The sequence below is a fragment of the Condylura cristata genome, unplaced genomic scaffold (genome assembly GCF_000260355.1).
Source record: "Condylura cristata isolate star-nosed mole 26May11 unplaced genomic scaffold, ConCri1.0 scaffold00008, whole genome shotgun sequence".
NCBI classification, from domain to species: domain Eukaryota; kingdom Metazoa; phylum Chordata; class Mammalia; order Eulipotyphla; family Talpidae; genus Condylura; species Condylura cristata.
The window spans coordinates 63,100,890-63,125,456 of NW_004567109.1; the positions used below are offsets into that span (position 1 = coordinate 63,100,890).

The 24,567-nt window shown below is 49.2% G+C and overlaps 1 protein-coding gene across 3 annotated transcripts in view; it reads right to left on the reverse strand.

Moving 5' to 3' along the window:
* Positions 1-1,203: 1,203 nt before the first annotated feature.
* The window catches only part of FAM193B (family with sequence similarity 193, member B), a 29,345-nt gene continuing 5,981 nt past the window's right edge, over positions 1,204-24,567 (reverse strand). The window contains exons 3-11 of one of the 3 annotated variants that reach the window (XM_012722516.1): positions 17,456-17,561; positions 16,304-16,538; positions 14,906-15,293; positions 12,499-12,700; positions 11,353-11,592; positions 4,548-5,568; positions 4,320-4,395; positions 3,195-3,292; positions 1,204-1,584 (exon numbers count right to left, since the gene is read on the reverse strand). In XM_012722516.1, coding sequence (XP_012577970.1) covers positions 3,196-3,292; positions 4,320-4,395; positions 4,548-5,568; positions 11,353-11,592; positions 12,499-12,700; positions 14,906-15,293; positions 16,304-16,538; positions 17,456-17,561 — 2,365 coding nt within the window. In that variant the 3' untranslated portion in view covers positions 1,204-1,584; position 3,195. The remainder of the gene's footprint in view (positions 1,585-3,194; positions 3,293-4,319; positions 4,396-4,547; positions 5,569-11,352; positions 11,593-12,498; positions 12,701-14,905; positions 15,294-16,303; positions 16,539-17,455; positions 17,562-24,567) is intronic. The other 2 variants (XM_012722517.1, XM_012722519.1) reach the window with 2 other exon arrangements.

Below are 24,567 nucleotides of genomic sequence, written 5' to 3' on the forward strand. Positions count from 1 at the left end.
CTCTCACCCTCTGCACCTCTGGCCTGTACCCCAGTTCTGTACAAATAAAGAAATAAATCTTTAAAAAAAAAAAAAAAACCAGTACTCTCTCTCAGCTGGGATTTGGAAGAATGAGCAGGAGGATTCTAGGGTCTTTTGGAAACCAAGATTACCAGTATGGTTGGAATTGAGTGTGGGAGGCAGGGGCAAGCACAAGCATTTCACCACTATTCACAAGAGTCTAGTTCTCTGTAAGTAAAGTGGCTTCTCCATTAGACCTGCAACTTAGCAGTGATGAAACAGAATTTTAGTTAGCCATGTGAATTCAAGTGCCTGGTGCAAGAGGTGAGATACACTGCTGATAAGTATAGAGGTTTCACAGGGAAGCGGTGTACTTCCTTGGGGATTGGGAAAAGCTTAGGAGTTGAAAGTCTGTAGACAGTGGTTTTTCACTGCTTTACAAGTTGGCACTAACTGTGCACCTATGATGGGGTTCAACCTGGAAGGGGTGGTTTGATTCTACAAAAATGACACCCCCAAAATAATGTGACTGTACTGCCATTTCTCCCCACGTAGGCTTGGTTTTAGTAAAGGAAACCACACTGGGGACAAGGGGCTAGGATGAGTCATTTCTAGCAAACCTATTAAAACCTAAGTTTACAAATCAGATCCACTGGGGAAGAGGAGGAAGAGAAGTCTGCTTTCGTTTATAGGACTGATTTACTTTCTTAACTCTCATGTCCCATTCCCATTGGTAGTCAGAGTTAATGTACAGAAACTCCACTTGCCCTGCCAACTCCAGCCACCCAGGTTGTAGGTGCAAAGCAAATAAAGGCTTGAGCTTTCCCCGACCCATTCTCATACCAGCTGCAAAGAGAACAGGTGCTGCCCTCTCTTGCAGATGGCGAAACTGAGATACAACACGGGGAAGAGGCTCTCTAGGCTCATGTATCCAGAGTCCTCCCAGCAAGGGGATGGGGTGGGGTGCAGGTCAAACTCACGTATACCTGGGCTCTCTGACTGAACTAGACTGGACTTGGTATTATAATTCCCTCATTTGTAAAAGGGAATGATCCTACTTGGAACTGCTGCCAAATATTAAGTGGAAACTTTGCCAAACTGGTGAGATGGAGTATGTGCTCAATTAGCCTAGTGACTAAGGTGCTTCTGAGTACAGCCCTCACCTTATCCCTACTCATCACAAACCAACACACTGACTCTGTGTCCAAATGTTGCTTTATCTTTCGCAGGAAAGATCTTCACAGTATCAAAAAGTAAAGAATCAAAAAAAAAAAAAAAAAACAAAAACAAAAAACCAAACACAAAGAGCAGTGTTGGGCCAGCAGTACCATCAGCCCCTGGCCCACAGGCCAGCCCAGCCCCCGGGCTCTGAGTGTGGAGGCTGCGTAGCACCAGGAAGTGGCTCTGCAGAGGTCCTGAGGGCCCCGGCACGCACGGCATCCATTCAGCGTTTGGTTGGTCCGGGATGGCAGGAAGTGGGGAGGGTCTTGGGCAGGTGGGCAGGGATATGGAAAAACAATCTGTAGACTTGCAGCTGGCAGTCGGGTCTTCACAACACCCTGAAGAAGCTTCACTCTGCAGGGGCTGAGAAAAACAGAACACAAGTAAGCAGTGAGGCCCGAAGAGTCCTGACTGCTTCCTGGCCTGAAAGCACTGAACAGACTTTATGATCACGTAGAGGATGAGTTAAAACCCTGACAAGTGACAGTCCCAGTCCTGAGGTTCTGTAGCTCTTGGAATGTGGGAGGAATCCTGGCGGAGCCTGCCCACCCTGACAGCACACCATCCCACGTACGAGGCCTCCACTGCATGTTCTCCCACTGGCAGGCCAGGCATGTGCTCTCTGACTTCTGCCTCAGGCTCCAGGTGCTGCCTGGGGTAGGCCAAGCGTGCCAGCACTGTCTTAGCCCCATCCTATTGAGGAGGGTGAAAAGATCCAAGGGAGTTGGGGAGGGAGCAGCTCCTGTCTGGGAAAAGAGATTAAAAGGAGTGGGGGAGATAGGTGTCCTGGATGACAGGGACACTGGTGCAAAAGATGCAAAGTGTTTGGGATTCCTGTGGAGGTAGGAGGAAGCCCTGGCAAAGGTCCAGGATGCCCAGCCCCCTCAGAGCAGAGGGCTGAGGTGACTCAGATCACCCTGGCTCTGCAGCTGCACAAGTGTCACAGGGAGTCAGGCCCCAAGGTACCTTGGTTTCAGGTTCTCTGGGCTATCCCTGGGATATCTGGGTCAGCATCAAGGGTGGATGAATTTGGCCAAGAGGCCAGGAAGTCTGCTGCCCTGGGTCAATGAGGAGCTGCCCCAGCACAGGAAAGGGGAAGAAGACAGGTAAGAATACCCCTCTGGGCAGTCTGTGTGATTGGCGCTTCTGCCCTCACTTCCTATTACCTCAAGAGTGGCCATGTGGGACCTCCCTGGTGGTGCACATGCATACAAGAACTGGGGTGTAGGCCAAAGGTGTGTGTGGGGGGCTGAGAGCTTTTACCAGAGACTGTGTGGGGAGCCGAAGAGGCAGATCTACTTAAATACATTACTGAGGGGAGCGGGCAAGGCATGAGAGGTTTGCTGTGCCATGTGGGTCAGCTCCCTGGCTAGAGACCAAACTCATTTGGCAGTGACTACGGACAGCTTCACAGTGCTGAGATTTAACTCTCTGCACTGCTAGGGAGGCCCGATATGTCACTGCTCTTGACAAAAGGACAGATGCAGTGGCTAGGAGGGAAGCCAAGTCTCTGCTTCTGGGAGGCAGCTTTATTCCATGTCCTTTTTCTCATGGAACTCATGTTGAGCACCCACTGACCCCTTCATGCCTAACTGACCCCCAGCGGCCATGGTCTAGCTCAGTTGCCTCTCAGGGCTGTCTGCTTCTCACGTAATTGAGCAGCATTCCAGATGCCTGCACAGAAGAGCCAAGCCAGGCAGTCAATCCTGAGGCTGATAACATCACAGGTGGGCCCACGGCTGTCCCTCAGGGGCCCATGGCTGTGTGGGTACTTTGGAAGGCAGCTGGTATGGGAAAACAGACCAGGTGGTGATAACTCTGGTGGATGCCCTTCAGGAACATGGGGAGGACTGAAGGAGGGCCTGTGACTTCAAGGCATGTAGCTGGCGGGGCTGTCACTATGGTAGTGCAGGACTCACAAGGTGGCAGAGTGGGCAGGGGTGGTACATGCAACTTGTGGGAGGTCTTCATACCTCACTGAGCTGTGCTGGGAGTGGTTTTCTTGAGGCTGAAGTTGGTCCAGTTCACAGCAACTTTCTGACGAGTTTGCTTTGCAGAATCCAAACAGAACCTGTGGGTTTGGAGACACCAAAGTACAATTAGAGGTCCCCTCCTTCCTCTGAGGTTCAGGACCCCCTTCCTGAACTGTGTGAACTGGCCACCGAAGGAACCAGTTCAGCTTTGCACAGTCCCTCTGGCTCCCGGGTGCTGCAGTCTGGCAGGCATGGGAACTCTACTGGCTCAGGGACTTCCTAGATGCGGTGTCCAGGCACAGGACAGCACAAGAAGAGACAGCCTGGGGATGCAGGCTCTCTCCTTACTCTGTATTTCAGTACAACTACACTAGGTCGTCTTCCACTCCCTTAAGGATGGTGTATTTTTTGCCTTCTCTAACCTCTGTACCTGCTGGCTCCAATGCCACAAATACTCCCTTTTCTCCCCATCCCCCATTTTTATATTTGAAACCTAAACCACTCTTTCTTACTCTTCAGGTTTCAGCTTGGGTGTCAGCTTTCAGGGTCACCCCCATCTCATAGTTTGTCAAACACCCCACAATCCCATAACTTTTCTGAACCCTAGACTGTACATATATGGCTCTCTCCATACATACTGTGTGAACTCAGCTGTCCCCTGAACTCAGACCAGGAAGAACTAGGGAAGTACATCAGCTCCTCGAATGACTCCACTTCATTCAATGTCATCCTTTATTAATGGGAAAAAAATCCTGGCTGACGAGGACATGCTCTAGTTAGATGTTTTGTTTAAAGTCACATTCTCCAAGAACCTATCTATGATGGTATTTAGTAAGGACACAGTGGACAAAGTGAATGAACAAAGTGAATGAAGCTGCAAAAAGCCCTAGTTCTTAATGTGCAATGGTCCCTTGCTCCTTCCAAAATGCCCTGTCTTGCCACGTGGCTATCTGCGTTCCAGCAGACAGTCTGGTGGGAGAGACCCTGCAGGGCTGGAGTGGCCTTCTGAGGGCACAGTGCTGATGGGGAGGTAGTTCTGAGGGTCCTGAGGCATGACATGGGGTGTGTGGGCAGGCCCTGGAGTCTGCCGTAGCCGAAGAGGACAGTGGGCAGCCCCACACCTACCTCTTGAAATACTCCACCTCCCGGTCAGTCTCGTCCATTTCCACCCCATCCATGTCCTTGGGTAGGAACACATCATCTAGGGAGACAAAGCCAGGAAGGTTCAGAGCCCAGGGTCAGGCCTCTGGGGTTATGCTCTTGGGGCAAAGCTGCCACACACCAAGGACTGCCCCCCACCCCATGGCCTGGCTGGGGTGGAGGGGTCAGCCACTCAGTTCCTGGTGCACTCACCCAAGGAGGTTGACTTCTCCTGCTTGTTGCGGCTGCGACGGCTGCGGCCTTTGCCCTGTGGCAAGCTCTGAGGCCTTGCTGGGCCTGAGGACTGCATGGACTCCTGCTCCGGGGGACGTGCCTTGGCCTCGCCTGGCCAGCTTCGCCAGGAGCTGCCCTTTTCCTTGTCAGCTTTGGGGCTACCAGCCCAGCCAGGTCCTGGCCGGCTCGTCCTGCTCCCTTCTCCAACCTCAGCACAGCTGCCTACTTTGGGAGGCTCTGGGGCCTTGCCTGGCTGCTTGGGGTTGGGGGCTTGGCCCTTGGCACTAGGAGCCTCAAGGCTGGCTGGAGAACGGGGAGCTGGGCTTGCTTCACTCTTCTTGGCCTGACTGCCCTGTCTCTTGCCCTTCCGAGGCTTCCCCCCTGAGGCCAAGGACTCAGGTAGCTCCTGCTTACAAATGGGGCTCTCTTTTGAGCTTGTCTCCTCAGGACTAGGGTTGCCTGGCTTGGGTGTCTTGACCCAGATCACCCGGGACAGGTTGGGCACAGTGTTGAGTCTCCTCACTAGCCCATTCTCAGGGATGATACCAGGAGGGGGGCCCCTCACCTCTGTCCATGGTGGGTGGGGGCCTCTTATTTCCGCCCATGGTGGGGCTGGCTCGCCTGGTGCTTGTAACGTGTGGTTCTGAGGGGAGCCCAAAGTCAAGGGGGATAGATCAAGGTTGATGTCAGGCCGCTGCTCTGAGGAGCCATTGAGGCTTGAGGGGGTCAGACCCTGGGGATCTGATTCAGTAGCCCCCTCCTTAGAGAAGCCATTGCTGTCCACATTGAGCTCACACACACTGAAGCTGGCACGAATGGAGTCCTTGACAGTGTTCTTGATTTCCTGCAGACGGCTGCTCAGGAAACTGTTGACCCGATCCAGCTCCTGGTCAGGCCACTCCAAGAGCTGCTCCCTAGCAGGCCTTGGCTCCCGGCTTCCAGAAACACTGCGGTTCACCTGCTTGAGAGCTTCTGCTGCCAACTGGGCCTTCTCCCTTTCCTGCCAATACAAGAGGCAGTTTTAGCAGAAATCTGGCAGTTGCCACATACAATGCGATACCTGACACATCAGCTCAGAGCCCAACTTTGCCACAAACTGGCCACAGGTTGGGCTTTGTGAATCTGGCATGCTTGCCCACCCCTGCAGGAGTGAGGATGAAATGCAATCACACAGGTACAAGTCTGTGGTGGTGGTGGGGGGAGGGAGTCGTGGAGGGTTTGTATAGCTCCTTCTTCCAGAGTCCCCCTATCAGTCCTAGGGCCTGAGAAGGTGAGGACGGCAAGGAACTGAGCTAACTGGATCTTGCCTCCTAGACATGAGCTTCAGCAATTCACTCACCTGCTAACTGGGTACAGAAATTCTGGAGTAAAGATCAAAGTGAGGATACATGTGAGGAAGATGTCACAGAGGTATTCTGCCCAATTCTATAGGAAGTAGGGGAAAGAAGTTGGATGCCATATGGAGTCTTTCTAGAAGAGGTGGGGCTATAGGACAACCAAAGTGGTCAGGCTGCTCTGGGTGTCTCCCAACATCATTGATGGGCAAAGTTCCTGTAGGAAGGTCACACACTGCTTGGCTGGCTGCACATAATCAAGGTCACCCCTAAGGGGTGCCCAATGGTACACAAACAGCCCCACCAGCCTCACAGAAAGACGTCAAGGTAGCCCCTTCACCCAGGGAAGGCCCAGGGAGGTCAGATCAGGAAAGTGAAAATTAATAGGTTACATCACCCCACCCCTCTGCCCAAGCTGAAGGCACCAGCAGGCCAAGGAGGCCTGCAGAGGGAGGCAGGAGAGGGAACAGATGTCAAAGTCTACAGGAAGGAGGTGGTGGTAGGCCAGAGGCTGGATGACTCCCACCATTTGACATATTTCTAGCTGATTTGGGAATGAAGGGGAGAAACAAGAAAGGAAACTGGGGGCAGAAAAGAGGGCTTGCCTTCACCTCAGAGCCTACTTAGAGGGTGACCCTGTGCCCAGCCAGCACGTGTGTATTTCTTCTCTCATCTTTTTAAACATTGGCTCCACAACTGACTGGGAGACTGGTGGGACCTTGGACAAATCACTTATTTCTGAACCTTACAAAAACTGCATGTAAATGTGGGCAGAAAACTAACCACCTATATATCTCACTGGGCTGCTGAGGACACCTGAGAGGCTGTATGCCTGTTTCCCTGTCGCCACCAAGACTGTGCCTTGGCACTGCAGTGCTCAGGTGAGGCAGCAGCTCAGTGTGCAGCAGAGGGCCAATGCGGGCCATGGAGTTCCAAGCTGTGGGCAGGATGTGGAAGGCACAGGGAGGGACATAGAGTGGCAAGGTCTTCACTTTGCTCCTCCCCTGCGCTAGAACTGCTTTGCTTTTATTTTTTGAGTTTGCGGTTCCATCTGCAGAGAAGAATTCTGCTACTAAACAGAAGTCTGAAAACTACTGGTGTGGGGGGAACCACACAGAATTTGTTAGTAAAAGGAGAAAGCATAGGACCCCATGTTGTCTGCTACATACCATGAGCCTGGACCTTCCCAAATCTGTCTCACTTAACCCTCACAACTACCTTGTGGCATCCTCCTCTTCAATTTACAGATGAGGGAACTCAACTTTGGAAAGAACAAGGTCACATAGCCCAAGAATACATGACTAGTAAGTGGCACAGTCATGACCAGCACACTCAGGAGTGCTCTTTCCAGTTTCTGTACTTTTCGATCCTGTCTGACAAGCCTTCTCTGAGCAGAATTCAGCCACAATCTCTGCTTGCTGGCTTGGAGAGACAGACATGCAGACAGGCTGTTTAATTCTGAGTGACAGTGACAAGCGCTGCAGAGAAGCAAGCACAGAGTGCTCTGAGAACCCAGACTGAGGCAGAGGAGGCAATAGCTCTCAGCACTGAACGGTGAGTGGGATTATCCTGCAGAGAGCGAGACAGGAATTTTCTAAACAGAGATGAGCAAGCATAAAGCCGGGGAAATGGGAAAGCACAAAATCTTTAGGGAATATAGACATTCACAGATACAGCTGGAACTCAACTTTCTTTCTGAAGGCAGGGGTGAGTGGGGCAGGAAGGCTAGAAGGGTGAAGCTGAGAGACAAAGCTGTCAAGCTGAGTGGACAGAGGCTGCGTCCTGAAGAGTCTTGCAGGCCATGCTCAGTCTGGGTTTATTTGGCCTCTGAAGGCTTTTTTAAGTAATGGCAGTATGTGGAGAGAAGTGTGAGAGGTGACACAGTTAGGACTCCCAGTGAGGGAGAGAAATGAGTCACGAGAACATCACAGACAACCATTACTGCTGCCACAGAGGACACACCGACTGAGCGCCCGCTGCCCAGCCTTCCTGTGCATCGCTGTGCTGCCTCCTCCCAACAGTCTGAGTTAGGTTCTACTGTTATTCTCATTTTATGGATGAAGAAACCGAGGCTTAGAGGTTAAGTGATTTGCCCAAGGTCATACAGCAAAGTGTAGCAGAGCTGGATTTCAAACTGAGGTCCAATTCCAAGGCCCGCTGTTCTCAATCACCACGAAGCATTCATTGTCCCAGGACGACACCCAGGGACTGGTTCGGGCCACTGGGTGGATGGTGGTGCCATTAACCAGACAGCCAACGGAGAAGGAAGAGCAGGCCTCTTTGGAGGAAGAGGAGGAGCTCAGTTTTGGATGTGCACAGCCGGAGTACCTGGGAGACGTCCACGAGGAGCTGCCCGGTAGCAGGAGACATCAATGTGAAGTGCTGGGGAAATAAATGGGCCTAACAGACCAGGACCTAATGGACCGAGGGAGGGTTAGGCAGAGACACAGGATTTCTCAAAGGAGAGAGAACAGGAACAGAGAGGAAGGTGAGAAACTTAGAGAAAATCGAAGTGCCCTCTGCCTTTCCCTGTCCCTCTTGGCTAAAGACCGAGGAATCCAAGAAAACAACGTGTGACAAGGAGAACACACACAAACTATAAAAGACTGCCCAGTAGACAAAGCAGATGGAACAGAAGATGCTGTCGATTTGGCAACTGAGAAGTCACTGGCAGCCCTGAGGAGGGGGGTGGGTGAAAGCAATAGGCTGTGGGCTGACAGAAGAGCCAAGACAGTGGCACAGACAATTTCAAGAATTTGGCTCTGAGGTGAGGAAAAGTCTAGAGGAGAGAGGCTGTATGCTTAAAGAACACACTACTTTCAAAAGGGTGTACTGGAAACTGACATGCTGATGGGAAAGAATGTAGAGGAGGAGTGACAGACATTACACAGGAGGTGAGAAAGAACTGCTCGGGTCTCAAGTAGGAAACTGGTAACGTAACCTCTCATAACAAGAAGGTATCTGCAGGTGGGCTGGTAAGACTTTGAAAGAGGATTTGTCCACGAAGTTCAATCCTCCTTGATCCAGGAAATGTCATTTAAATGTCCCCAAATAGGTGGTGGTGGTGCAGTTTGGAGGTTGGATATGAAGGTCTAACCAACGAGTTCTGAATGGAAGTGGTAGGAAGCAAGAAGGCCAATTAGGACACTACATGAGGCCTGCTAGGAAGTGTGGAGCTGAGATGAGCAGAGGTCTTGTGCCAGGCAGCCAGAGACAAGATTCAAGCAGGTGTTTCTCTCCTGGCATCCACACAAGGGAAAGGCAGGTCAGGCTGCAGTTTGCTTTTGTGAGGGGCAGTGATGGTTAACAAAGTGAGTGAGTGATGGTTAAGGCCTGGAAAGAGAGTGGATGAAGTCTTCAGTGGATGAAGAGGGGGCTGGGAAGGAAGCTGTAGGTGACAGAGCTGGGAGTATAGTTATGGACAGTAGGGGTAGTATGGGAGGGGAAGAGGGTTGAGATGTGGAAGTAGTATAAGGAAGCAGAAAGACAGCCTACTCTTCTCCAGAGGTGGGAGAGAATGAGCAGTTGCCACTGGATGGCTCCTGGGGGAAGTTGTGTCTCTGGTAGACAGCCAGGCTGTAGTTAAGTCTGGGAGGAGGGAGGAGGTTGATGTAAAAACAGATGACCATGAATGCCACTCACATGACACCTGACCGCTCTTCCGTGCTGTACCTTGGCCTCCTGACTGGACTGGATGGGCTAAGCTGTGAGTTTCTGAGTGAGGGAATAGTGTGGGAGTCAGCAGTCGGAGGTGTGGGAGGGCAAGGGGTTACCCAAGCAAGTCTGCAAATGAGGAAACACTGGACTTGAGCTTGGAAGGAAAGGTAATAGGAGGAAAAGGGGGAAAGAAGAGAGAGCAATGCTGGTAAACGGGAAAGGCTGTCTGCGGACACAGACTTAAGTACAACAGGTCTGAGAATTGCCAAGTGTGCTTTCTGGGACCTAACTGGAAACCACTTTTGAGGCCAGAAGAGGCCAAAACAGTTACAGTGGTACCCTACTCAACACTTCCAGCCAGGCCACACTGTGTGGAAGGAAGAAAGAGCTCAAAAGCAGCGGTGGGACCCTTGACATCACTACTCCAGGCCGTAGGAAAGGGATTCTGAATTGTCCTTTGGCTGGAAAAAGGTGGAGAATCAGTGCTGTTTTCCAGAACACGAAGGCTATTTGACCACCCAGGACGTGGAGCTAGTGACCTGTCAAACCCACTCTCTTCCACAGCTGGGCTCTTGAGTGTGAAACTGTGCAACTGCACTGGGGGGGGGGGGGCCCGCAGGCTGGCCATGGGGTAACGAGGCAGCAGGGGACATTGCTATAAGCCCCAGGGCTCACCTGGCAGCAGAGCTGCCGGGAATAGCTCATGGGGTTCTATCTCCCTTAACCCTCAGGGAAGTGTTCACTCTACCTATAAACTGGGTTAGTCCCATGGCTTCAATTACATCTTCATGCTGGCAACTTCCAACCCCACAACTCCACCGCCTACTGACATCTCAGGAGAAGCTCCAGTCAACGTGTCCTAACTGAAGTCACCTTCTGCCAATCCATCCTTGCACGATGGAAGGCATACCATCTGACCAACTGGGAGACATTCTTGATTCCATCTCTCTGTCCTGCCAACAAATCAGAAAGTGCGACTCCTGCTCCCTCTAAAAATCTTCCCTGGCCCCACCTTCAGTTCTCTCTCCCTGGCTCGAGACTTCCTGCCTCAAGTATCATCCCTCCAGATGACCTGCCATACTGTCACAAGGTAATCTTAGAACACAGATTGGACCAAGTGCAATCTTTGATTAAAGCCCTCCAGGGGCTCCCCTTCCCCTGTACGATCCAGTCAAAGCTCTTGAACAGGGCCTGCGAGGTCTTCCCAACCACTATCTGTCCTGTCTCACCCTGTTTGCGCTCTGGCTATTGTGAGTGGCTAGGGATGTGCCATGCTCATTGCCAGGAAGGCCCTGGCAAGGAAGGGTGAACTCACTCTCTACCATTCAGCTCCCAAATCAGCCTCTTGGTATAGTTTTTTCCAGCAACCCAGGCAGGACTGTGACCTCACCACAGTTCTGGTCACACATGAATGTGCTTGTCCAGTTTGTGGCAGTGTTTCCACCAGACTGAGTTTCTCCAGGGTGAGAACGGAACTGTGTCACACTCTGGATCCCAGGATTTGCAGAAGTGTTTGTTGAGTGGCTAAGTGAGTGACTGACCGAAGAGAGTCCTGGGCTTTGAGGAATCCAGTCAGTGGCTTCTGAGGCCTAGACTCATTTTTCCTCCAATCATTGGCCCCAAGCTCCCTGACCCATTGATGCCTCCCAAACTCATTCAGACCTTCCCATGACAGTGAGCAGTGCTGAGGCCTTTGGCAGCCAGCACCATTCATGCCCCAGATGTGTTGGGGGCTGAGTGAGGGAGTCCTTGGGGAGAAGAAGTGGTAGAGCTGGGCTCCCCCTCACACCCACCTTCTTTTTCAGCTTGTGCCGGGCCCGCTTGGCGGCCCTGGCGCTGTTGGGGACTTTGGGCTCCGTGCTGTTGATGAATTCCAGCAGCTCATCCACATCTCGGTGGTCCACGGCGGGCTCCCCAGGGATCCCGCCCAGGGCGCCCCCCTTCATGGGCAGCTCCTCTTTCCGCCTGGTCAGCCTTGAGCGGAGCTTCTCCCGGATCTCGGTATAATTCCGACTCGTCGGGGCAGCGGGTGGCTGGGGGAGGGGGAGGTGCTGACATTACACCCTGGGCCTGGGAGGCCCGGAGCACTCCCACCCGCTGGCACCAAACATGGTGAGGAGCTTGACAACTGTTCTCTCTACCAAAGCCACACAGACCAAATGGCTTCACCCTCAGCCAGGCCCTGAGCCGAGGCAGTGGTGGGTAGCGGGAGGCGGTGGCACGTGATGGTGGGAGCACATTGACTCAGGAGCCAGAAAAGCAGGTTGGAGCCCGGGCTTTGTCACTTGGAAGCTGTATGACCTTGGGCAGGTCACTGAGTCTTTGTGAGCCTCAATTTTGTCATCTCTAAAATGAGGATAATCATTCCTAGCTCAAAGGTGTCTAGCAATGTCATTACTTTCACTTCTTCTGTCCTCCACTGTGCTACCCTGGCCGGCGGCCCTCTCCTCTTCACCTTATGAGACTTCTGAACTGCTTTCTCCCCCTGTCCAGAGACAGCATGTACTCTGCTCTGAGCTCCTTCCTGGCGCCATCTGTGCTCACGGCCTGTCTCTCGGCTGGCTCTCAAACTTGGGGGACCGAGAGCCTTTGCTTCCACTCTGCCTTCATCACGCACAAGCCTTCACTTCTCTGTGATTACACACGTATACATACTCATCAGAATCAGAGCTCTCTCTGCCATTTCCTTTCCTTTTGCCTAAGGAAAAAAAGTCAATCTTAAGAGAAACCATGAAAACAGCAAAGATAGCAAATGTTGAAAAACCCCTACCTCACAAATGTGCTGTGAGGATCAGGCGAGTGGATGCAGGGGCGAGGACTCGTGGGTCCCAGTGTGGCTATTATGCCCGGAGCAAAGGGGGCTCTGGGGTGAGCATGGCACTCATCTGGCTTGCCTGGGCCAGCCCCCAGTCCTCTCTTGCCCGGACAGGCTCACTCACCGCATTGTGGCCGAAGAACTCACAGTAGCAGCAGTCACAGAACTTCCCGTCTCGCTGGTGGGTGGAGGATGAGGTGCAGGAGCTGCGTTCTGAGCTGCTGTCCTCTTCCTCGCCCAGCCCCTCATCTGCCTCGCAGGGTTGGGGCAGCTGGCAGGCCAGGCCACTGTGTGTAAACTTGTGCCCCTTGCACCCGGGGTCCCTGCTGCCAGGGAAGAAAGACATGCCCAGAGGTGAGGGCGTGTGGTGTAGACACAGGCCACAGAGGAGACTGGGGAAGCAGCCCCACCGTCACAGTCCCTCGAAGGCTGAGGCATCAGGTGGGATCAGCGCCTCTCACAGAACAGGGTGAACACCATCCCTGCTGCCACTCAGGGCCCAGCTTTATGGTGATGGTCTATTAGCCTGTTTGTCTCTTAGACCGATGGTGCACTCCCCAAGAGCAGGGAGAGTACCACTTTTACTTTTGGGTCCCTGTCTGTAGTACACAGTAGGTGCTTGGTTAGTAGGTGTTTAACAGGTTAAGTGTGCTGGTGGCTACCTGAGCATCCAACAAATTCAGTCTCCTTTCACTCCTGACGATTCTGATGTCAGCAAACTCAACCTGTAGGTCAGAGACTATGGCAGCTACTGGGTAGACCAAGGACTGTATTTAGCATGTAATTTCTGAATCTTGCCAAAGAGGTGTGGCTCTCTCCACCTGGCAAGGGAGCAGACTAAGGCTCAGAATGCCTAACTGATTTGTCCAGGGAGTGGCAAGGACTCTGCCTATATGTCTGTACCAAGCTCCCCTGCATTACTCTGCTTCTGTATGCCACAAAGCCCTGGAGCATCTTGTAATATATATGACTTCCCCAGAGTGAGGATGAGACATAAGCCTGAGAGTTTTGGAACTGGAGTCAGGGCCCTGGGCTGGGCACCAGCAGCTGGAGTGCCTGGGCAGGGCTAAGCAGTGGGAGCTGGGCGAAGTAGGGACGAGGCTCAGCTCCAGGGTAGTGTGCATGGGACAAGGGTGGAAAGAATGGGCAGGAACCATTACCACTGAATCGCAGAGAATTTTGAGTTAATCTGACTATTCTTCATCTACTATATTAGTCAATAAAAATACCATATTCCTGAGAATATGTAGAAACAAGCATACTATATTGGTGGTTATATCAAGTCAGAGAATACTTTGGAAAACAATTTTTCAATATGAAGTGTGATTCTCCTCAAAAAACAAAAACAAAACAGGTCCTCTCTGGTGGTGTAGGGATTAAAGTGCAGCACTATGAAGCAATCTGAAGCCATTGCACACCATGAGTTCGATCTTCGGCCAGGGAGGTGACTCACATGTTGTGGCAAACCTCTCCTATCTCCCTGCTGCAGTGTATTTCAGTAGATCTGCCTGTTTTGCCTTCTCTGTCTCTGGTGAATCCTCTCACCCCCCAACCTCTGGCATGAACCCCGTTTCCTGTATGTACGAATAAATACATCTTTAAAAAAAACAAAAAAACAACAAAAAAACACACCTTTACCAGAACTTATTTTCACTCTGAGGGATATATTCTAAGGAGAAAAACCCAAAAGAGGAAACATACTTTAGGCAAAGACATCTTTAGTGATATTTATAATTGTTAAAATGTTGGAATGACCCAAATGTTTAGCAACTGGAGAGAAGCAAAGCGCACTGTGGGAAACATTCTTCAGCCTACGGTCAAGGGAACAGACGTGCGCACAAGAACCTGACAAAGCTAAGTACTGACACTACCCCTCCATGTGGGAAAGACATGCGAGAAGAAGTGGGCTATTAGAAAGGGAACCCACAAACGTGTTAATAAACATCTGATTTATAACAGCTATCTTCTCTAATAGTTTTCATCTTTCAAATACCTGTTAACATAACTTTTCCCACTAATTAAGAGTTACCCTTAAATAATTTACCTCAAGGACATAATTCCCGAATCAAACAGATTTCATACAAAGATGCTTCTCATAACCTTGTCTATAATGGTAAGAAGCCTGGAAATGTCTAAATGCCTAGCAACAGGGGAACCATAAAACAGAGCTGTTATGCCATAAGACAGCGAGAGCTATAAAAAGTTATCCTAACAATCTTAACTGGGAAAATGATTTTGATTATAAGGTTTAAAAAAATCACTATACAACAGCATAAAAGGTCAGAAGCCAAAGAATATCATTTACCAATATATACAGAAACATCAAGAAGCTAACACTGCAGCATTAGACTTTTACCTGTAGATTGTGAGGATATTTTTCTTTATACATTTCTAAAGTGTTCTGAGATAAACTATTAAGAAAAACAGTGTTAGCTTTAATTCCCACCCCAAAAGTACCACTGGCAACAATTTTTAAAACTCTAGGTTTAAGTCAGCAGGGAGCTTGCCCTTCATGCTGGTCATCTGCTCACCTGTGAGTGCTGGGGAGTTGCTGGGAGCTCGGTGGTGGCAGGAGAGGCCCGCTGCAGTGCCCGCTGCAGTGCCCACTACAGGGGTGGCTGCACCCCGAGAATGGTGGAGGCATCTTCAGGAGCGGCATGCTGGTGGAGGGCAGGTGGGGGCTCTGACAGGCCCCTGGTGTGTGGGGGGCGGCAGCAGCGGCAACAGGGCACTCTGAGGCCTGGGCAGGGAAAGGCGCTGCTGGGGTGGTGGGCAGCAGGTGTGGGTGGGGTGGTGAGTCAAAAGATCCGGGGTGAGATGGGATCAGTGATGCTGGCGGGGGGTTGTGGCCGGTGGGGCTGTTAGGTGGAGCAGTGAGGTCTGAGTGCCGGTGGTGCTCCGAGATGGGGAGAACCTCACCTGTGGATGGGGTGGGGAGAAAGGCATCAGAGTAGCCCAAGGGCTTCTTGCCACAGTCCTGGGCCTAGCCTCTCGGTGGGCCCCTGAGCTTTTTGGGAGAGCTCAGCAGTGCTTCGGGCTTGAGGTTTCTCTGGGGCAGCAGCTCCAGTACCAGCTGGAATGCAGGTCTGAGGGAATGTCGGCCTCATGCAAGGCCGCTCTTTGGCTGGCATGAATGGGACCTGTGATCAGTCTTGAAAGGACCTGGGAGTCCTCAGGTCCAGAGCAGGATCTGCAGAAGCCAGTGGAGCGGCAGACCAGGGGTCTGCCTCAGCCTTGTGGATGGAGCAGCCAGGCAAGGCAGGCTCTCAGGTGGCCCCAAGTTTCAGAGAAGTGGGAAAACACTGCGATGACTCTGGCTCATGCACCAACCTAACTGGATTTAGGTACTGCTCAGCTTCTCACAATTGTGGGGCAGGGCCCTCTCGACAAATTTAGTCCCTCCAGTTAGAAGCAGACAGTAATTGATATTTACATAGTGCATCAATAAATCAGGGTTTTTTCTCTGGGCTTAGGAAGGCTTGTATAGATGTGGCCAGTAATCACAGCAGCACGCACTGTCTCTCTCCTGGTGATCTTAAGTGCTGTGCTTTTACACCCAACCCTTAGTGGGGAAAAAGGAGGCCTAGCAATGAAGTCACTGTGCAGTTGCAGGGGTCAGGTGTTAAGTGACCTAACACCTTAAGGACCCTCCCAAACTCCACTTTCTATTCAGTTAGAATTCACCAGGTTCTTCCTGGAGCCAAAGGGAACAGCAGTGAGAGCCAATGACAGCGGTAGCCTCAGAGTCACGGGACATTTAAAGAATCCCACGGGAACAGTTAAGGACTACTCACACTCCCCTCTGCCATCAGCACAACAACTCCACTTTTACTTAACAGCTGATCTTCTGGTGTGTTTGAACAAAGTAGCAAGGAAAACACAGCTCTATGGTTGTGGGGCCCAGCTCTTTCCAAGCTTGGGAGACTTACCGGGGATGGTGGGAGGACTCCCAAGCGAGCTGCCTGGCACAGCCCCGCTGGAGTGTGGCGAGTTCCAGAGGCCGGAGAGCTTATGTGCTGACAGGAATGAGCTGGGATCCCAGTCCCCTGAGTTCCCATGGCAGGAGGAGGAGGATGATGACGAGGACGATGAAGAGGAGGACGAAGAGGAATGGGAGTCACCCCCACAAGACTGTGATTTGCAGGATGTATGTGACAAGGAAATCTGGAGAAGAGAGGAAAAAAGGCTCATGGTAAAATAACAGACACAAAGGCTGGCCCTTTGCTACCTAAACTTACCCAGGAGCACTTCTCCCTCCAGGCCCCATGCAATTGTAGGCCCTACAATTCCAGGAATAGGCAAATGCAGGTCAGGCTCTGCCTACGCTGGGCCAGGCTGTGGGGCTCCTGGTGGAGTGAAGTGCACTTAAGATCGCCAGGATACTGGTGGGAGAGACTCTGGTAGGGGGAGTGGCTACCTGCTAATTACGGGCCTTACAGGAGTCCTGAGAGCTACCCAGGAGAGAAAAGGCTTCTAAGGCAGGACTGCTGACGCTAAACTGAACCTGCTAAGAGAGATGGTCAGAAGAGACAAGGAAAATCTGATTTCCCGTGATTCAGGAAACGGCAGACTTAGCTGGTGCCTAGGCAACCCAACTGAGGCACACTGCAGACCCTCAGACAGACCTTTGGCTTCCACGCCACACTGGCTGGTATTTCAAACTATCACAAAACTGAAGGCAGCATGATCACAAGAAGGGGCAGGATTGTGTTCTACCAGAACCTATGAGTGGACCTTCAGATTCTGCTCAGGGGTCAGTTGGGCTGCTGGTAGCCCTGCTCTTCTGCCCCGCCTCCATTAAACCCACGCTGCTAGAAGATGCTCCTGGATGAAGGGTGACCTGAGTAGACCACCTGAGAGGATGGGGAAGAAGAGTTCAGTGATCTGCCTTCCCTGCGCAGGTAGCCCTCCTGCACTCAGGGGTCCTGCTCAGCGGTTACCTACCGCCACTGCACGTTCTCGACCTGTCTGCCTTTCATCTTCCTCCATGCTCTTTCGGCAACTCTGGCAGACCCACAGAGGCATCTCGCCTAGGAGATTCTTGACGAGCTTTGGCATGAAGTCAGGGGGCAGCTTCTCACCCTGCAACACCAGTCCGTTTTGGGAAGGGCCTTCTTCCCAGCCTTTGCGCTCCCGATGACACAGCAGGCAGCAAGTCTGCACAGACTGGCTGGAGGTGGGGGCGACCTGTCCAACAGACATAAACAGGGTTTCCCAGGGGGGGAAAGGCTCTGCTTAGAAATAATATCAACGATGCCAATAATGTCACTTATTACGTACCAGGCACTGGGTTAGGCACTTTATATACATAATTTTAGTCCTTGTAACAGCTCTGCAAACTAGGTGTTATTATTCCCACTTTTTTTTTAAGATGAAGAAACAGATTTCAAGAAGTTAAGTAAGCTGGTCAAAGTTGACAAGAGTTAATGAGTGGCTGAACTAGGATTTGAACTCTGGTGAGACTGATACCAAAGCTCATGCTCAAATGCCCTAATGCCAACATCCCCAAATCCTGAAGATTAAAGAGAAGATAGCCCTTCCTCCTCTGGCATGGCTGGGAAAGGCATAATTCTTAGGCTGTCTGTGTAGCCGACAGACAATCCTCTTCTAAAAGGAAAAAACATGTTCACTCAGTGCAGGGTGTGGGGGAACATGTGGGTTCTCACTGCACAATTCCATTAGGGTCAGCAGCATTTTGGAGCAAGGGTTTGCAGTCAGTCAAAAAGCAACAACTCAAACTGAGCTGGAGGTACGATAAGGCAGGAAAAGTGCTTCTGAGCATCAGAAAGGTGTAGTGACAAGAACCTGAACCCTGGGGGCAGACTGACATGCATATTCCAATCCCTGCGTGACCACACATAGGCTGGGTGACCTTGAGCGAGTTAACTTCCTGAGGTCTGATTTCCTACCTACCTTGCAGAGTTGTATGACAAACAGGGAAAGTGCCTAGCCCTGTGCATACCCATAGCATAGGCTCAACACAAAGTAATTACTCAGATTTTTTTCTCCCTTATAGGATAAACTTAAAAACATAAACCTATAGGTTTCCTCTAGCCCTAGTTCATGACCTTCTTGTATCCTGCAAAACTTGGTAGTCCTTGCTCACTCTGACACTGGGCTTGGTCATGTTACTTGCTTTGGCCAATGGGATCTTAGCAAACTGCTGTCAGCAGAAGCTTGAAAAGTGTGTGTGCATTTCTGCTTGCTTCCTTGCATGGCTGGGCTTGTTTGCTCTTGCACCTCTGCTGTGCCATGAGAACATGACCAGGCTAGCTGCTGAAGTGATGTGAGATGTGTGGAGAAGTGAGTTTTCCCAGGTGACTGGTCAGTGGATCAGGTATGTGTGTGAGCCCAGAGGAGTTCAGTCAAGCTGGCCCCATTAGCAGAAACCCCCAGTCAACCCATGAAGTCATGAGAAATATTAAATTGGTATTGTTGAAAGCCACTAAGTTTTGGGGTGGTTTGTTAGATGCAGTACTTAACTGTTATACCTTCCAAACTTACCTACCTATAGGTAACAGGTATTTGCAGACACCTAAGAAAGGAATATTATCCTCATTCTACCAATGAAATAAATGCCATGATCTTTCTTGAATGAAATCATATCAGGGTATCCTGCCCTGGGTCCCTAGTTTCTAGAAAAAGAAAGGAACCAAACAGCTGCACCAGGAGCATAATAAATCATTTGGGCAAATACAAGGGCCTGAGAGAAGAGTACGAGAGAAATCCTACATGTGGAACTAGTGTCAGGCACTATCAAGGAACATTTCCGTGAACAGGGCAGTTGCTTAATTGCAACTACAAAAGGATTCTAACTGTCTGACTTGGGTGGCAAGTATACAGGAGTGGCAGGCTGCTGCAGTAGGATAGTGTTCAAAGATGTTAAGAGAATGGAGACCTCTCTGTACCCAGGAAACTCTACAGTTACAAGGTGCCATGGTAGTGCATGGAAGAGGTGAATCTAACACCCAAGTCACTTCTGTGAGAAATATGATGGCAATCATATTCTTAAAGAAAATACCAGAATATGTAATTTTATTACAGTTGTTTCATTTCACTTGGGCGACAGATTCTAAAGTTGTTATATAAGATGCGAGTAAAACTATTTTTTGAAATTCTTCATATAGCCAGTGGAGTACAGAACTCAGATTTCTTTTTTTTTTTTTTTTTTTTTAAGAATTATTTATTTATTCATACAGAACTGGGGTACAGGCCAGAGATGCGGAGGGTGAGAGGATTCACCAGAGACAGAGCGGGGAGCAGAACAGGCAGATCAACAAAGTATACTGCTGAAGGGAGCAGCGGGCAGGTCAGGAGAGGTCTGCCTCGCCATGTGGTCACCTCCGGGGCAGGCAGGAATCGAACTCATGCGGAAGTGGCTTTAGCTTCTCAGTGCAGTGCTTTAACCTGCTGCGCCACCAGGGAGGGCCCAGATTTCTTTTTAATAGATACTACTTTGTCAGTTTTATTTGCATTCAATTCTGTTTTGTTTTTTTTAAATAATAAAACAGAACACATAGTTTTGTAGGTACAAGCAAAAAGTCAAATGTGTAATGGGTAAGGCAATGTGTAATAGTATTTCTTCTATGTTCTTTTAAAAGTAAATATAAAAAATTGTATGATCAAGGTGACTCATTTAGTGTCAAAGTACTAGTGAGGTATGGTACTAGTGAGAAACAACACTGGCTCTGACATTAATGCTGTGCCTCCATCATTTACCAGCTGTGTGATGTAGGTTGTACTTAGTCTCCTTCTGTAAGATGGAGTTAAGTCCTAGCTTGTAGGGTCAGTGATGAACATTAAATATGTATGATAAAGCACCTGGCTCAGGGTCAGGCATCTAAGCATACTGCTCAACACAGGTGCTAATTGTGAACTGGATAGGAACAATAAAATCAGGACTGGACATATGGTCATTGTATTTTAAAATGTCTCAGGTGACTTTGAGACATCTCAAGCTCTACCCTCAACCTCAAGAAGCATTCCCTCTGTTCCCCAAATACTCTCTACACTTTCCTACCTTGTGCCTTTGTTAAAGGGATCTCTGCTTAAAGCTCCAGCTGAAATCCAACCTCATCCAGACTTCCTTACAGTCCCCCTACTAATTTACCTCTCCTTCCCACCCATATCCCCACAGTACTTGTACCTTTCACTTTTTTACTTGCCTCTTCTGTCCCTTCTAGTAGGTTCTGCTCCCAGAAGGCAAGCACCAGGTCTGAGTCTTGTCTGGATCCCTCATGGTGCAGCACAGGCTCAGATGGGCCCGTAGTAGCTAAGTTAGCCTTGGTAAGCATCTCTGATGGCAATACAGCTGGCAGGCAGCTTGGTGAGACACTCTTGAAATCATTGCTTCTCACAGTGAAAGGACTACTCCCTATCCTAGCCCTCTACCTACCTGAATGGTTTGTCTAGTGTGGGAGCGTGTACGACTATTACTTGGGGATTACACTGAGAAGCCCCTGCTGCAGGAAATAATATTCCTCTCCCTAGAGCCAAATTGGTCCACATAATAAATGAGATTAGTTATCAGTGGAAGTGAATTTACAGGACAAGCTGTCTTTCCAGTTAAAGGAAAGCACAGGGTCTGGCAAGCAAATTACATCTTCACTGAAGCAGGGACACCACCTATATTGCATAAGGTTGCACATAGAGGTTACATGACATTAGAGAGGCAAAACACTGAGCTCAGTGGATCCATGCTGTAGGCGCTATTATCTAGGCCCTTTGGTGGTTCTGTCTTTAATAAGTTTAACAGTTATTTTCATCTCTACTTTTACTGTGAATGGGGTAATGAGAATCCCAAGCCCTGGAGATGTTATATTCAAGAAGTACTATCACTGTTTCTCTACATTTTTGCTTTAGCAGACAAAAGTTCTTGATTCAGAATTCCCTTTGAATAGCAAGCTCCTGCCATTTTCCAAATTCCTGGCAATCATGACCCCTCATGTTCTGGGTTTCAGCTAGCTGCTCTTGCACATAAAGAATATGGTTAATAAAATGTTTCTCAAACAAATAAAACATCCAATCACTTTTTTTCATCACAAAGGCTGGTGGAACTGATTCCTATACTAGGAAACAATTATTCCTTCTCACCTCAGTTTAAATTTCAGTTTCTCTAGATACAGATCGAGTCTTAGGCAAGAGATGAGAGAAGAGGAAGGAAAGGTTCTAGTGATTCATTTGATTTTGTGTCTGCTCAAAAAAGCACCCAAATTACTTTGGCTTCACTCTGAGCAAAACTGAAATCTCTGGAGAACATGGAGTTACTCACACAGAGACCCATGTTGTAGCACGCACACCCCTATAGCAGGCAAGGAGCCAGATGAGCCCTAGACTGTGCCACTCCCAGCCCAGAAGGCTGGTATGTGCAGCAGCTAAAGCCCGCATCTGCTCCCCTATCAGACCAGCCCCAGTACTCTACTGTCTTGGCCTGAGAAGCATCTAGCTGTGGCATCTTAGATTTTTCTTTATTTTTCAATAAAAGGGGTAAAGTCAAAGGGGAAGCCACTTTTTCTATGGAACGCCTTTTTACTTGAAGGGATGACTAACAAACTATGATTATTTGGATGTGAGTATAGGTAGACATTTTTCTCAAAAACAAAAACAAAGTTAGCTTGTTTCTTTGCGGAAAATCACCTTTTATTGTGACCCAAGATCAAATCCAACCTTTCAAGAAAAAATCAGAATTTTGGAAAACTCATATCCATCACCAGCTTCCTCATATTTCAAAACTTGATGGTGAAATTACTGGTGATGTTAACAAATGTTATCTATTGATACTATAGGAAATGGGGAAACATTTGGAAGACCTGCATAATTCTGAAAGCTTCTTTCCAAAGCATAAAATTACAGAATCATGTATTGGCAAAAATTCATTCAAAGTGTTAAAAGGACCAATGGGTTTATAAAACAAGGACAAAGACTTCAAGATAGGTTCTCAGATTCCAAACTGCAAAGAATTATCAGCAATCTTGAAAGGCCCTCCCTTTTCTAACAATGGATCTACTTAATATACCTCAACCAAAATAATGTAATACAGAAGCATATATGAAAATTCAGCTTTTTTCTACTAACTAGATATAAAGAACTTTGTAAAAATGAAAATGAGACTTCTTTTAAACTTTCTTGGCTTTAATACTTAAGTTGGTAAATATCAAAAGCTATAAGCAACAGAAGCTCTTTTGTGTTCTTGCAATAATTTTTTAGGAGTGTAGAAGTGCTCCAAGATCAACTACTTTGAGACCTGCTGATGTAAGCCATCTGCCAGTGTTGGTTCCCCAGTGTGTGCACAGGAGCAATGGTGCTTACTAACAATAAGGTCCATGGCTATCTGGAGGGCTCTTTGCAGGGGTGGGATGGCGGGGTGGTCAGGCTTCCTGTTCATCTGGCTTAGGAACTGCCAGGGAATAAGTTGGTTACCAGATCGGGCAGTTGTTAAGCACTGTTCTGAAATAGGTTCTAATTCCCAGCACTAAACCTGCTTTCATTCCTTATTCCTTTTTTACCCTCAAGAATTTGTGTATGTTTGTAGAGGATTCCCCCAAGAAATATGCTACTATCTACCAAACAGTCCTGCAACAGCTTCCAAATTCCATTCTGAGGTGGCCCACTGGAGCACTCTACTCTCCAGACACCCAACTCTAAAAGCCTCCCTGTCACCAAGGTAGGCAGAGAACAAAAGTAGAGAAAATGAGTCATCCCCAGCCTAGAAACATTCATCAACTGTCATCACCACTCACTCTTCCGTTCACTTATTCACTCCTTCATCAGCAAACATTCTCAGAGCCCTACCTAGTGCCAACCATTGTGTTAAGTGCTGGAAAACAAACAATAGATTTCCTGCCTGAGAAGACAGGCAGGTGATGCATGGGGCTATCAATGCCCCCACACTGCCAGGATGCTTCATGCTCATTTTGGAGCATGAGCAGGGAATACACAGACTGAAAACCACCAGCCAGAGCCTCTCCTACTGTAACCTTTCTGTGTCTTTTTGAACCCATTCGTTCCTTTAGCTTCTTTCCTACTTTGCTCTTTCACTTCCAGGCTCTCTTCTGGTTGATCTCTCTCCTAAAGCCCACTCTGGTCCTGGCATTTGTGACCTGGCCCTAGCTAACTCCAGCAGGCCCCCTCTCCACATCAACACCTGAGAGCCTGAGGTTCTCTTCAGACTGTTCTACAGATACTTCTTGCTCCTCAAACCTCAGCTCTGCTGCTTGGCAAAATCCTAGTTATTCCCTCACAGCCTGGTTAAAGGACGCTGAAGCTTTTCCCAGATGAGGCTGAGCAGAAGTAATTTTTTAGTACAGCACTGTCATTTATAAGTGTCTGTCTGCTCCCAAACACCCAGTACAAGGAGAGATCTTTGGGTCAGGGAATATAAGATGGTCACTGAAGTATACCAAGGAACCTAGGCTTGGTTTGGGCTGGGCCCATAGTGGGCATTCATTGCATAAACAAGTGAGTGCCAATCTGGCTCTCATCTCAGCTGTTCTCCACAAAGGACAGAATATAAAACACAGCTGTGCTGAAGGCATGGCTGCTTTACTACAAACCACTTATGGGAAGGAATCAGTGCTGCGAATCTCAGGTATTTTAACACTGGCAAATCAGAGTTGCAGTGAATTCTTACAGAGCTGATGTAACTATACCTTAGTGCTCTGCAGTTTTCACCTTAACTCCCACTCAGGCAGCTGGCTCAGGTCCTGCCAGGAAGCAAGGCATTTGTTTCATACCACAAAGTCTACTGTGGGAGAATTTTCTCTGAATCAAGAAGGGTAATGACCCCAGTGGCCCTCCACCCCTGCGAGGCTAATTCATCTATAGAACCTGCTTCCTGGGTGCAATCAGCTACAGGAATGTCTAAGGTGCTATTTATCAACCAGGAACTATATGTAAAACTCTCACCATACTACTCTAACCTCGGCACAGAGTTCTCGTGTGTGGGAAGAGTATAAACTGTGGGGACAGACTGTTGTGGGTTCAAATCCCAGTTCTGCCATTTTCAGTATAATCTTAGATTATTACTCAATTTCTTTGAGACTCAATTTCCTCATTTATGAATGAGAATAAAACCATAGTTCACAGAGTTGTGAGGACAGAAGGAAATAAATTATGTAAAGTACCTGGCCTGGGCCTGGCACACAGTAGGTGCTCAATACCCGTTAGTTTCTTTCCTCTTCTGTCCTGGAAGAAA